Source organism: Oryctolagus cuniculus, chromosome 4 (genome assembly GCF_051225735.1).
Source record: "Oryctolagus cuniculus isolate XC-2025 breed Fujian yellow rabbit chromosome 4, ASM5122573v1, whole genome shotgun sequence".
Classification (NCBI taxonomy): domain Eukaryota; kingdom Metazoa; phylum Chordata; class Mammalia; order Lagomorpha; family Leporidae; genus Oryctolagus; species Oryctolagus cuniculus.
In genome coordinates this window covers 161,673,279-161,686,940 of record NC_142870.1, presented here as the reverse complement: position 1 = coordinate 161,686,940, position 13,662 = coordinate 161,673,279, and the positions used below count along the sequence as shown (strand labels likewise).

The window sequence follows — 13,662 nt, the reverse complement described above, 5'->3', positions numbered from 1 at the left end:
ATTTTCAATTGACTTTAAACTCATATGATTATGTTAAGTAAAGAATTTAATAAATAGTATGAAAAAGAGAGAAAAAACTGTCCCTGACAGTCAAGACAGTGCTGTTCAAGTCATTGCTTCTCAAAGTGTCAATTTCACTTCTACAGATTTCCTTTTAGGTGCTCTGTTAGTTTTCACACATCAGGGAGAACATATAGTATTTGTCCTTTTGGGAGTGGCTTCAAATTCTATCTTGTATCATGTCTTTTATTTCTTTTCTACTAATGTTCAAGGGTCTCTAAAGGATAATCTCAGTTATTACTGTTTGAATTATTCTCTGGGAAAAATAAGCCACTGTAATATAGTGGGATGTCATATTTGTCAGCATTAGGAAATTCCAGAAGGAAAGAGTTGGGATCATTGACTTACACTTCCTGGGAACTGGTACAGAAACTGAAATCATAGGTTGCCTCAGAATTGTGACCTAGACATGATACTTGCATGATCTATAGAGGTACGAAATTCGAGGATTATGTAAAGTATGATATTTTCAGCTATATCAGTGTTTATTAGGTAGGCTAATATTTTGTGTAGGTTGTTTTTGCCCACCCCTTACTGTAGTTTTGCTTAATGGCGTAGTATCTGCATCTGAAAGCTTTTGGCATCCCTGCAGCCTGCCAGTTTGAACCATTGTGATTCTATATGCCTGACATTCCTTAGAAAGTTTTGAGGTTCACAAAAATAACCTTGGTATTTTACAGAATTGGGAGATGTTGATACTTCTGGATTGAATATATGCAGGCTACTGTAGTGATTCTGGTGATTATATACCCACATTTTGGGCTCAGTAAGAACTGTAGAACTAGACTGGTAGTAAATAGACCTGTGTTCTTTAGGACTGGAGAATCACTGAGTCTGAAAGATAGTTTTGCCATTAAAAGAGAAAGCCCATATCACGTGTCCATACACATTTTAGCTTACTCTTTGTTAGGTTATTTAAATTTGATTTTTTGGTTAATTTTAGACTCTTTTTGATCAGAACAATGCTGCAAAAAAAGAAGAGTCAGAAACTGCAAGCAAAAATGATACTTCCAAGAAGTTGTCTGTTGAGAGAGTGTATCAGAAGAAGACACAACTTGAACATATTCTCCTTCGTCCTGACACATACATTGGGTCAGTGGAGCCATTGACACAGGTAATTTTTGGCTAAAATTGACTGAAATTAGAATATGTGTGTATCTAATTTTTAATATATTAATAAGATCATGTGACTAAATGTTTTGTAAATCCATAATTTCATCTCTGTATGTTCGTAAGTAAAGTAGGTAGAGAAATCTAACAGAAATGGAAATGTCTTCATTTCCTTCTAGTGATAAAAACTATCAGAAGAAAGAAGTTTAGAGTAAAATGGTTCCATATGAACTGTTCAAAAGTTAGGTTCAAGTTGTCGTTTACTTTAATGGTGGTATGTTCTAGAATATATACATATCTACTGACTTAGTTAATACCTACCAAGTTAATGGGCTTATGGAGTAAAACATGTTTCTGGATTTTTTTCTTTGCAGTTAATGTGGGTGTATGATGAAGAAGTAGGAATGAATTGCAGAGAGGTTACCTTTGTGCCAGGTTTATATAAGATCTTTGATGAAATTTTGGGTGAGTGTTTTCTTAGGGTTTAAAGCATCTTTTTCTGTTAGTATTAAAATTTCCCTATGTATATAAAGCCAGGCTTATAGTATAAATTTTAAAGGTTTATCTTTGGCCTTTATGCTGAATGTGTTTAGAAAATTTATATCATTAACTGAAACATTTTCCTATTTCTATGTTGCATATCTTTGTGCTTCAGTTCGTTTATCTGTAAAATGAGTGTGTTGTAGTTCTGATCCCATAACTGATCTATAATCCTGTGTGTGTAGTTATCTGAGTTTTCTGGCATCCCAGATATGTAGGGAGTGTGCTGGTATATTCAGTGGCTAGAGGTAGAACGTGCAAATTGGTGATTTTCACCAACAAATCGGGTATTTCTGTTGGGCAGCCAAAGGTGTTTAGTAACCACTGTTCAAATGAGTGAATTAATTTCCAAAGTATGAGTGAATTAAAATGCAATGGTGTGTGAATGCCCAATTGAGTATAGTGGGGTTGTCCAAGTTTCTCTAAGCTGCTTCTTGCTGGTTCTTCAAAAAAAATGGAGAGTAAAATTGATTTTTGATGATTTAAGGTTGATTAAACAGTGTTTGTCAGGAACATATTACTTCTACTGTAGTATTCAGATTTTCTTGAAGTGGTTAATGAATGCAAAAATGTTTTCATTATTGGCTATAGTACATAGGATTTAAAGTTTTGATTCCTGAGGTTGTTAAAGACTGTCTTTGTAGTTAAAAAATAAATGGCTAATTTCAGTTCAGTCTAACCTGTAAAAATCACTAGTGTATTGAAGAATCTCAAAATATTTGTTACCAAGATCAAATATAATTAAACCAATTTTTTACTCTTATACTTGGGTTAGAAGGTTGTAATGTACAGATGTTTTTGCTTTTATTTGTTTTTATATGCTACTAAAACTTTACTTTTTTGTGATAGAAAACATAACAGTAATTAAATGTGATATAAAATTCAGGAATATTATTTGGAAAATAAGACTATATTCCAGTTACAAGTAATTATTTTTATTTACTGTTATATGTAAATGTTTAAAACAATGATGCAATGCAGTTGTGTGCATTTATTTAATTACAAATTAAGTCATTTATTTTTGTAGTTAATGCTGCTGACAATAAACAGAGGGATAAGAATATGACCTGTATTAAAATTTCAATTGACCCGTAAGTATATTTCAAGCTCTTTAAAATCTGAAATTGTTTTATTCAAGTGGATCTCAACTTATGAGTGCTCCTTATATGAATAATTTAAATGATTAATACTCCTTTGTTTCCCTGTTGCTTGAGACCTTATTATTTTTACCTCTCTAATGTTTATGACCTTATCTCCCAAAGTGATTCCAGTGGGAGCTCTTGGAGATCATTTTTCTTCAATGCTGTGCATGCTATTTCAGCTCTACCTTTCCTTCTTACCCTTACTGTGGGATTCAACTCTGAGGACTATTAATAGTGCTATCCCAGTTGCATTCCATAATGTTTTGCATAACTGGCTTTTGGACTTTAACATTGTTTGTGCTATGACTTAACAAATTCGTTCTGTTGATTATCACAGAATATATACCAGCTGTCTAGCTAAATAAATCTCACTATGGTGATTGTTGTTGGACGGTAAAGAAAAAAGCTTTAAATGAGAAACATAGTTGTTAAATTTATCTTGTTGTTACCAGTATACCTTTTGTAAAAGAATACAACTGTCCTTTTTCATTAGTAATTTAGCATGATCTTATGTTTTTTTTCCTAGTAAACATGAAAATCTAACAATTCAGGTATAGTCTTACTGTCTATCTAATTTCAGATGTCATGGTTAAGATTAATAGTATAATAAAATCTATTTGGTTATATCATGAAGTTAACTGTACTTCATGAAAATGTTAACACATAAATAAACTGTTAAAGTTTTTTTCTTTTCCTTCTTTTAAAATCTTTATTTATTTAAAGAGAGAGAAAGAGTCAGAAAGAAAGCTCTCATCTGTTGGTTCACTCCCCCTAGTACCTTCAACAACCAGGGCTGGGAGTCGTGCACTCCATCCAGGTCTCCTATGTAGGTGTCAGGGACTCAAGTACTTGAGCTATTACTGCTGCCTCCCAGGGTGTGCATTAGCAAGAAGCTGGAATAAACAGTAGAGTTGGGACTTGAACCTAGGTACTCTGTTAAGGAATGCTGATGTCCCAAGCAGCAGTTAACAACTGTGCAAGTGCCTGCTTCAAGATTACTTTTCTTGTTAACAATAGTACTTTTGATGATTTATGTTTGATCATAATTATGAATGTTTGATAACTTTACACTTTTTCAAAATTCTGGATTAAGATTCTGATTAAAAACTAAAGAAGATAGGATTTCTTTAAGGATATTCCTGATGAACATACTTGTTTTTTTTTTTTTTTATCTTTTATTTAATGAATATAAATTTCCAAAGTACGACTCATGGGTTACAATGGCTTCCCCCCCCCCATACCGTCCCTCCCACCCACAACCCTCCCCTTTCCCACTCCCTCTCCCCTTCCATTCACATCAAGATTCATTTTCGATTATCTTAATATACAGAAGATCAGCTTAGTATACCTTAAGTAAGGATTTCAACAGTTTGCTCCCACACAGAAACATAAAGTGAAAAATAATAGATGATTTTTTTTTAAATGATGATGAAATCAGATCAGACCTATTGTCATGTTTAATCCCAGTGAGAGTCAAGTTGGGAATTGATAATTTCTTTTTTTTTTTTTTTTTAGAGAAGATCAGTTTAGTGTACATTAAGATTTCAATCGTTTGTACCCCCATAGAAACACAAAGTGAAATATATTGTTTGAGTACTCGTTATAGCATTAAGCCTCAATGTACAGCACATTAAGGACAGAGATCCTACATGAGGAGTAAGTGCACAGTGACTCCTGTTGTTGACTTTACAAATTGACACTCCTGTTTATGGCATCAGTAATCTCCCTATGCACCAGTCATGAGTTTCCAAGGCTATGGAAGCCCTCTGAGTTCTCCGACTCTTATCTTGTTTAGACACGGTCATAGTCAAAGTGGAGGTTCTCTCCTCCCTTCAGAGAAAGGCACCTCCCTCTTTGAAGACCTGTTCTTTCCACTGGGATCTCACTCACAGAGATCTTTTTGCCAGAGTGTCTTGGCTTTCCATGCCTGAAATACTCTTATGGGCTTTTCAGCCAGATCCGAGTGCCTTTAGGGCTGATTCTGAGGCCAGAGTGCTATTTAGGACATCCGCCATTCTATGAGTCTGCTGAGTATCTCACTTCCCATGTTGGATCACTCTCCCCTTTATTTATTCTATCGGTTAGTGTTAGCAGATACTAGACTTGTTTATGTGCTCCCTTTGACTCTTAGTCCTTTCATTATGATCAATTGTGAACTGAAATTGATCACTTGGACTAGTGAGATGGCATTGGCACATGCCACCTTGATGGGATTGAATTGGAATCCCCTGGTATGTTTCCAACTCTACCAATTGGGGCAAGTCAGCCCGAGCATGCCCCAAATTATACCTGATGAACATACTTGTAATCATTCTTTTATCTTAATTGTGCTAGCCATCAAAACAACAAGATTGAATTGAAAAAACAGCTTATAGGATGCCAGCACAACAGTGTTAAACAAGTGAACTTTATGTTAATGTTGTAGACTTGATAAGGAAAGGCAGTTGTTGGTTTTACTTTCTCAGTTTATTATAGATTCTGTACAAAGAATACTTGTATGTAACTATTGTCTTTTTTTCTCTAAAGATTATTTATTTGGTGGGGAGAATGACAGAGTGAGTGATCTTCCATCTACCGGTTCACTCCCCAAACGGCTGCAACATCTGGGACTGGGCCAGGTGGAAACCAGGAACCTAGAACTCTATCTGGATCTGTTACTTGAGTGGCGGGAGCCCATGTACATGGGCCATCTTTTGCTGCTGTCTTAGGCAGATGAGTAGGGTGTGCTGAGTTGGAAGTGGAACACCTGGGACTCCCACCGGGCACCCCAATATGGGATGCTGGCATTGCAGGAGCCAAAATGCTAGTCCCAGTAACTAGTGTCTTTTAACTCCCTTTTAATCAGCAAACATTTTCATATGGGTGTAAGAGTGAGATAAAATTGTAACTAAATTTATTTGGTTCTTAATAACCAGATAACCATTACTTTTTTCTTATTTATCTCTGCCTCATTTTAACTACTTCTGCAAGAAAATTCTTTCAGTATAAATCAAAAATACCTAGTTATTCCAAGGAAGAAAGGATGAAAATAGTACATTTTGGCCTTGTTCTTTATTTTATTGTTGTTAATAAATCATTAATGAGAGATTGAGTCCCCCCTTTTTTTAAAAAATAAAGAATTATTTGATTGAAAGGCGGGGGTTGGGAGTGGAGAGAGAAAAGAAAAGAAATCTTCGATTTGTTGGTTTACTCCTCATGGCTGCAACAGTCTGGCCTGGGCCAGGCTGAAGTCAGGAACTTGGAACACCATACAGGTTTCCATGTGGGTAGCTGGGGCCCAGGTATTTGTGCCATTCTTTGCTGCTTTCCCTGGCACAGCACATTAGCAGGGAGCTGGATCAGAAGTGAGGCAGCCAGGACTCAAACTTGTGCCCATATGGGATGTTGGCATTGTAGGTGGTGGCTCAACTTGCTATACCACAACACTGGACCCTGGGTTCCCTTTTTTATGTAGAATTTTCTGTATCATTAAAGTTGGCAGAAGAGAAGCATATTTTGATCCTTAGATCTTGTTTCTGATTTTTAACCACAACACTGTGTCTCTCTTTTTTTAAAACTTTTATTTAGTAAATATAAATTTCCAAAGTACAGTTTATGGATTACAGTGGCTTTCCCCCCCATAACTTCCCTCCCACCCGCAACCCTCCCATCTCCCACTCCTCCTCCCATTCCATTCACATCAAGATTCATTTTCAATTCTCTTTATATACAGAAGATCAGTTTAGCATATATTAAGTAAAGATTTCAACAGTTTGCACCCACATAGAACATAAAGTGTAAAATACTGTTTCAGTACTAGATATAGCATTAATTCACATTGGACAACACATTAAGGACAGAGATCCCACATGAGGAATAAGTACACAGTGACTCCTGTTGTTGACTTAACAATTTGACACTCTTGTTTATGGCGTCAGTAATCTCCCTAGGCTTTAGTCATGAGTTGCCAAGGCTATGGAAGCCTTTTGGGTTCGCCGACTTCAATCTTATTCCAACAGGCTCATAGTCAAAGTGAAAGTCCTCCCTTCAGAGAAAGGTACCTCCTTCTTTGATGGCCCATTCTTTCTACTGGGATCTCACTCGCAGAGATCTTTCAGTTAGGTTTTTTTTTTTTTTTTGCCAGAGTGTCTTGGGTTTCCATGCCTAAAATACTCTCATGGGCTCTTCAGCCAGATCTGAATGCCTTAAGGGCTGATTCTGAGGCCAGAGTGCTGTTTAGGACATCTGCCATTCTATGAGTCTGCTGTGTATCCCACTTCCCATGTTGGATCGTTCTCTCCCTTTTTGATTCTATCGGTTAGTATTAGCAGACACTAGTTTATTTGTGTGATCCCTTTGACTCTTAGACCTATCAGTGTGATCAATTGTGAACTGAAATTGATCACTTTGGACTAGTGAGATGGCATTGGTACATGCAACCTTGATGAGATTGTATTGGAATCCCTTGGCACATTTCTAACTCCACCATTTGGGTCAAGTCCGATTGAGCATGTCCCAAATTGTACATCTCCTCCCTCTCTTAGTCCCACTCTTATATTTAACAGGGATCACTTTTCAGTTAAATTTAAACACCTAAGAATAATTGTGTGTTAATTACAGAGTTCAACCAATAATATTAACTAGAACAAAAAAAATAATAAAAGGGATAAACTATTAAATTGTAACACTGTGTCTCTTGTTAATTTCCTACTGTAAAGTCATTTCTTAATCTTTACATATACTACAGAACTAGTGTTTTTTTTAATAAAATATACTTTTTCATATATAATCTTTGCTTAAGCTAGAGTTCTAACTTAGGATGTAATTTAAAGCAGAATTAAAATGGAGAGAAATGTTACTGTGTTTATACCACTGACATCAAGTTTTCTTCACTATTTTTGAGATCTTTGGAGTTTCATTCTTTTTAACATTTTGTATAGCAGATTTTTGTTTTTCTTTGTGCATTTTTACCCCTGAACTTCTTGTGGAAGGAGAGGTTAAGCTGTAATAGCTAATGAGACACGTGTATAGTATCTACAAAACAGCTTAGCTTTTTTTTTTTTTATCTTATTTATTTGAAAGGCAGAGATACAGAGATAGAGATCTTCCATCTGCTGATTCACTCCCCAGGTGGCCACAGCTGCCGGGGCTGGGCCAGGCCAAAGCCAGGAGCCAGGAACTTCATCCAGGTCTCACACATGGTTTCAGAGACCCAAGGGCTCAGGCCATCCTCCACTACCTTTCCAGCCTCACCAGCGGGAAGCTGGACCAGAAGTGGAGCAGCTGGGAATTGAACTGCTGCCCATATGGGATGCTGACATTGTAGGCAGTCCCTCAGCCTATTATGCCACAAAGCAGCCCCTTATGCCACAACAGCAGCCCCTTATTTTTTTATTTTTTAAAATTTATTTATTTGAGAGGCAAAGTGAGGGAAGGTGAGAGAGAAGGAGATCTTCCGTCTGTTGCTTCACTCCCCAAATGGATTGCAACAACTGCAACTGGACCAGTCTGAAGCCAGGAGCTTCCTCCAGTCTCCCTCATGGGTGCAGGGGCCCAAATGCTTGAGCCATCTTCCACTGCTTGGAGACCTGGAGTAGGCTCCTGGCTTCAGTTCTGTCCAGCTCCAGCTGTTGTGGCCATTTGGGGGTGAACCAGCAGATGGAAGACCCCTCTCTGTCTCTGCCTCTCTGTAAGTCTTGACATTCAAATAAATAAATAAATCTTAAAAAAAGAGACCCAGATGAAGCTCCTGGCTTTGGTCTGGTCCAGCCCTGCTGTTGTTCCCATCTGGGGAGTGAACCAGCGTATGGAAGATTCCCTCTCCTTCTCTCCTTTCTCTCTCTCTCTCTCTCTCTCTCTCTCTCTCTCTCTCTTTTCTAATTCTGCCTTTCAAATAAATAAATTAAAAAAAAAAAAAAGCTGCTGCTTGAGATGCCCAAATCCCATATTGCTGTTTCTGGGTTCGAGCCCTGGCTCTACGTCTGAAATGTTTGGGTCTTGCTACCCACGTGGGAGACCTGAATTGAATTCCCAGCTCAGCTGTTTTGACTACTTAAGGAGTGAACCAGCAATGGGAGATTTCTGTTTGCCTGTCTGTCTGTCCCTCTCTCTGCTTTTCAAATAAATGAAAACACATTTTAGCTACATGAAAGAAAAAGACATTATAAGCAAAGTCCAGTGAACAAAGAAATGGAAATACTGGGAATAAGTATGGACATTATAAAACTGAGCTGAAGGAAAAAGTAGGTTGCACATTGCAGAATGGTGTCAGTTATATTTAGTTGTAAGTACAGGACTTTTACATGTACTAGAGGACTTCAAAGCTAGATTTTATTGAAAGTGTGGAACTGCTGCTATGTTGTACTGTGAAATTAGATGTTATGAAGCTTATATTTGATCTATGGTAGTAATGAAAAATATAGTTAAGTGGTTAGCAAGAAGATTGTTTAAGGTACTATTAATTTATCTAGTCTCATATATTGACATTTAGAGTGATACTAATATGAAACAAATCTAATTGAGCTAGCTAATAAGATTTGATGACTCATGATTTTAGAGAACCATCATGTGTTATGAATCGAAAGTATATTGTAATTTGAGCCTAGAAGACTACAAGACATGACAGTGTTGTAAAGAGAAAGGAAAGTTGGTTGCATATTTGGGAATGGAAGGTGATGTTAAAAGCTTTATTCATTATTTTACTTTTTTATTTCATTATTTACATCATAGATCTTTAGTTGTCTTTTATGACTTAATTTATTTCAAGTTATTAGAATAATAAAATATGTAAAGAAACATGGTGTCTAATTGTGAAACAAATTGGCAAATGATAGGTTTTAAAGTAAATTCTTGGGGCCGGCACTGTGGCGCAGTGAGTTAAGGCCCTGCCTGAAGTGCTGGCAAACCATATGGGCACCGGTTCAAGACCCGGCTGTTCCACTTCCAATCCAGCTCTCTGCTATGGCCTGCGAAAGCAGTTGAAGATGGCCCAGGTCCTCAGGCACTTGCACCCGCATGGAAGACACAGAAGAAGCTCCTGGCTCCTGGCTTCAAATCAGCATAGTTCTATCCGTTGCAGCCAGTTGGGGAGTGAACCATCGGATGGAGGATCTCTCTCTCTCTCTCTCTCTCTCTCTCTCTCTCTCTCTCTCTGCCTCTCCTCTCTCTGTTTAACTCTGACTTTCAAATAAATAAATAAATCTTTAAAAAAAAAATGAGAGGATTAAACTAATGAACAAGAATTGACATATTTATAAAAAACCAGTTCTCAGTATGATGAAGCTGTATCTGCAAATTTGGCTCTGAGTAAAGCTATCATGTGACTAAAAGCAATAGGTAAAATATTTCACCTGGACTACTGGCTATATTTAATTACTGTTACCTATTATAAGAGCCTCTATTCTATACCATTCAGGGCTTAAACTGGTGACTTTGTGATAGAAAAATCTGAAAGACCTGAATTGGATAATACTTAAATATTTTAAAATCAGATTAATTTAATGACAATGATTGCCACAATACAAATAACCCTCTTAACATTTAGGCTGAGAATGGGAAACACTTCAGGCTATTTTTTCCTTCTCTTGTACTAAGGTAATGGTTAGGTAGCAAACAAAGTTAAAAATTTCATGAACCCCATACACTCATTTAAATGTAATTAAATGGGCCACTGACTCTACAGAGGTTGTGGCTCACAGAGTAGATACAAATGGTAGAATCAAGCAGGAAGAACATGACTGGTATATATTAAAAGAAAACTGAATCGATAGCTGACTGGTTGCCAAAGCTTTGTGTCTCTTGTGTGTCTTTTGGTGGCACCAGGGTTTATGAAGATATGCCTCTTTTTACCCTCTTTGGGATGTTGAAGAATTTCTCCTGAAAAGTTGCACTATTACTTTGCAGATTTTATGATGTTTATTACAGTTATAATTCAGGGATAAAAATGTATGTCTTCAGTAAGTATTTTCTTGATGGATTAGAGTCTTCCAGCTGATGTCTTATAATCATTTTTGTTTATCCTGGATTACTTTATATTTTGTGAAAATAAATGTATGTTTAATTTTCAGCTTTAAATTCTGCTTGCTTACAGAGAATCTAACATTATAAGCATTTGGAATAATGGGAAAGGCATTCCAGTAGTAGAACACAAAGTAGAGAAAGTGTATGTTCCTGCTTTAATTTTTGGACAGCTTTTAACATCCAGTAACTATGATGATGATGAGAAAAAAGTTACAGGTAAAGTCTGGAAATTTGATGAAGAATATTTTTATAAAATAAAACCTTTAACTTATTTTTGTGTCATATATTTAAAATAAAGAAACCTGTGCATTTTTCTTTTTGAGAAAAGCCTTTTCAGAATTAGTATCTATAAAAATATTGATATCATGTGTAAGTATTATTTTCATTATGTAATTTGAGAATGACTTTTTAAAAGTCTGGTAATACAGCACCTTTCGTGTTAGACTTGCTGGAACTCTTAGCCTGACAGTTTAAATTTTGATTTAGATGAGACTACTGTGTTTTGCTTATATATATTAATTTATTATGATATAAACACCATTTCTTTTGGTATTAAATTACTTTTAAGCTATGTTTTCCTTTAGAGAAAGAAGATCAAAAATCTAGACTGTATGAATAAGAAAATGCTTTTACCCAAACTAAATGTTTTCCTACTTATATGTGTTACTCAAGAAAGTTGATAGGTTCTTTGTAAAACCAAGACCCAGGGAAATGACATGAATAGAGAAAAGTGACTTTGATAGGAAGTTCAGATTTCATACTTATTACTATGTTGTAGGGTATAGGAAGCTTAATATTTTTGAAATTGTGATGAACATGAATTTATAAAATTATTTTGATTACACTGCTATATATGGGAAATCTTAACTGTATTTTACTTTAATCGAGAAAAAACCTATACCATAACATACTTAGTTGATGATTAATATGCAATGAGTGGAACTGTTTTGTAACTGACTTGCTTTGTGGTAGTGAAGTTAATAAAGATTCTCTAAAATCATTTTCACTAAATCTTTCACTTTTTTTTTACAGGTGGTCGCAATGGTTATGGTGCAAAACTTTGTAATATTTTTAGTACAAAGTTTACAGTAGAAACAGCTTGCAAAGAATACAAACACAGTTTTAAGCAGGTATAATAGAAATTTTTAAAAAATATTTTTTGTTGAACTAATGGAATCTTAGGTAAATTGCAGTTACCACATTATTATTTTTTTTTAAAGGATTAAGCAAGTCAGCAGAATCAGGAATGTCTGGTAGATTTTATATTGAGCCTGTTTTTCTATCATTCCTTTAAAAGAGTACTTTATTTAATTGACCTTTTTTTTTTTTTTTTTTTGACAGGCAGAGTTAGATAGTGAGAGAGAGAGAGAGAGAGAGAGAGAGAGGTCTTCCTTCTGTTGGTTTACCCCCCAAATGGCCACTAGGGCCAGCGTGCTGTGCTGATCTGAAGCTAGGAGCCAGGTGCTTCCTTCTGGTCTCCCATGCGGGTGCAGGGCCCAAGGACTTGAGCCATCCTCCACTGCCTTCCCGGGCCATGGCAGAGAGCTGGACTGGAAGAGGAGCAACCGGGACAGAATCTGGTGCCCCGACCGGGGCTAGAACCCCGGGGTGCCGGTGTGCAGGTGGAGGATTAGCCTAGTGAGCCACGGCGCCGGCCTAGACTTCTGTAACTTAGAGTATTAGTCAAAATGTCATGAACCCCATATACTTGCTTAAATGCAGAAATTCCTCAATCTTGAAACTCACATTTCAGAATTTTAGTTTACTCTTACAGACCTTTAAAAATAGTTTGAAATTTTATGTAAGCTGAAGTAATTTTGTCGGAAAAACCATCATACCTGTTTGTTTATTTTTTAAAGATTGATTTATTTGAAAGAGCTACAGAGAGAGGTAGAGAGGGAGAGAGAGAGAGGTCTTCCATCTACTGGTTCACTCCCCAAATGGCCAAAACAGCCGGAGCTGAGCTGATCTGAAGCCAGGAAGGAGCCAGGAGCTTCTTCCAGGTTTCCCACATGGGTGCAGGGACCCAAGCACTTTGGCCATCCTCTGCTGCTTTCCCAGGTATATTAGCAGGGAGCTGGATAGGAAGTAGAGCAGCTGGGACCTGAACCAATGCCCACATGGGATGCTGGAGCTTTAACCTGCTGTGCCACAGTGCCGGCCCCAGCTGTTTATTTTTGTGAAAATTTAAATGGCTTGTTAAATCTGAAATGTAACTTACTGATAATATATAAAGTAGTACAGTTTATTTTCAACATTATGTTGTTATAATAGTAGTATGTAGACTTTTTTCATCTCTGATATTATCAGTTGTAAAACTCTGTTTTGTGAGGTTGGAAAATGGAGATAGTTTTGGTAAATGAATGTATTTAGTGAGCTGAGTCTATTATAAAATGTAGAAACATTATAGAAATACTTGAATTTTTTTTTCTTTTAAAGACATGGATGAATAATATGATGAAGACCTCTGAAGCCAAAATTAAGCATTTTGATGGTGAAGATTACACATGTATAACATTCCAACCAGATCTGGCCAAATTTAAGATGGAAAAACTTGACAAGGATATTGTGGCTCTCATGACCAGAAGAGCGTATGATTTGGCTGGTTCATGTAAAGGGGTCAAAGTCATGTTTAATGGAAAGAAATTACCAGTAAGTTTCTTCTAAAATAGTTTATACCTTTTTATTGATAGAATATAGTTGGAATTTGCTTTATAAATGTCATTTGGTATGTTTAGATGATTTATATTTAAAGTGATTATTGATACATTTGGATTTAAATCTACCATTTTGCTAACTGATCTCTATTCAT

At 36.3% G+C, this 13,662-nt stretch overlaps 1 protein-coding gene across 8 annotated transcripts in view; it reads left to right on the top strand.

The window, feature by feature from the left end:
- Window positions 1-13,662, top strand: part of TOP2B (DNA topoisomerase II beta) — a 94,155-nt gene that overhangs the window by 42,022 nt on the left and 38,471 nt on the right. For 4 of the 8 annotated variants that reach the window (XR_016233330.1, XM_089332318.1, XM_051818504.3 and 1 more), the window contains exons 2-7: window positions 1,004-1,174; window positions 1,545-1,635; window positions 2,738-2,801; window positions 10,921-11,066; window positions 11,883-11,980; window positions 13,290-13,502. Coding sequence is in view for 7 of the 8 variants with exons in the window: in XM_051818504.3 (XP_051674464.1) it covers window positions 1,004-1,174; window positions 1,545-1,635; window positions 2,738-2,801; window positions 10,921-11,066; window positions 11,883-11,980; window positions 13,290-13,502 (783 nt within the window). In the remaining variant the exon portion in view is untranslated. The remainder of the gene's footprint in view (window positions 1-1,003; window positions 1,175-1,544; window positions 1,636-2,737; window positions 2,802-10,920; window positions 11,067-11,882; window positions 11,981-13,289; window positions 13,503-13,662) is intronic. The other 4 variants (XM_089332317.1, XM_089332319.1, XM_051818505.3 and 1 more) reach the window with 1 other exon arrangement.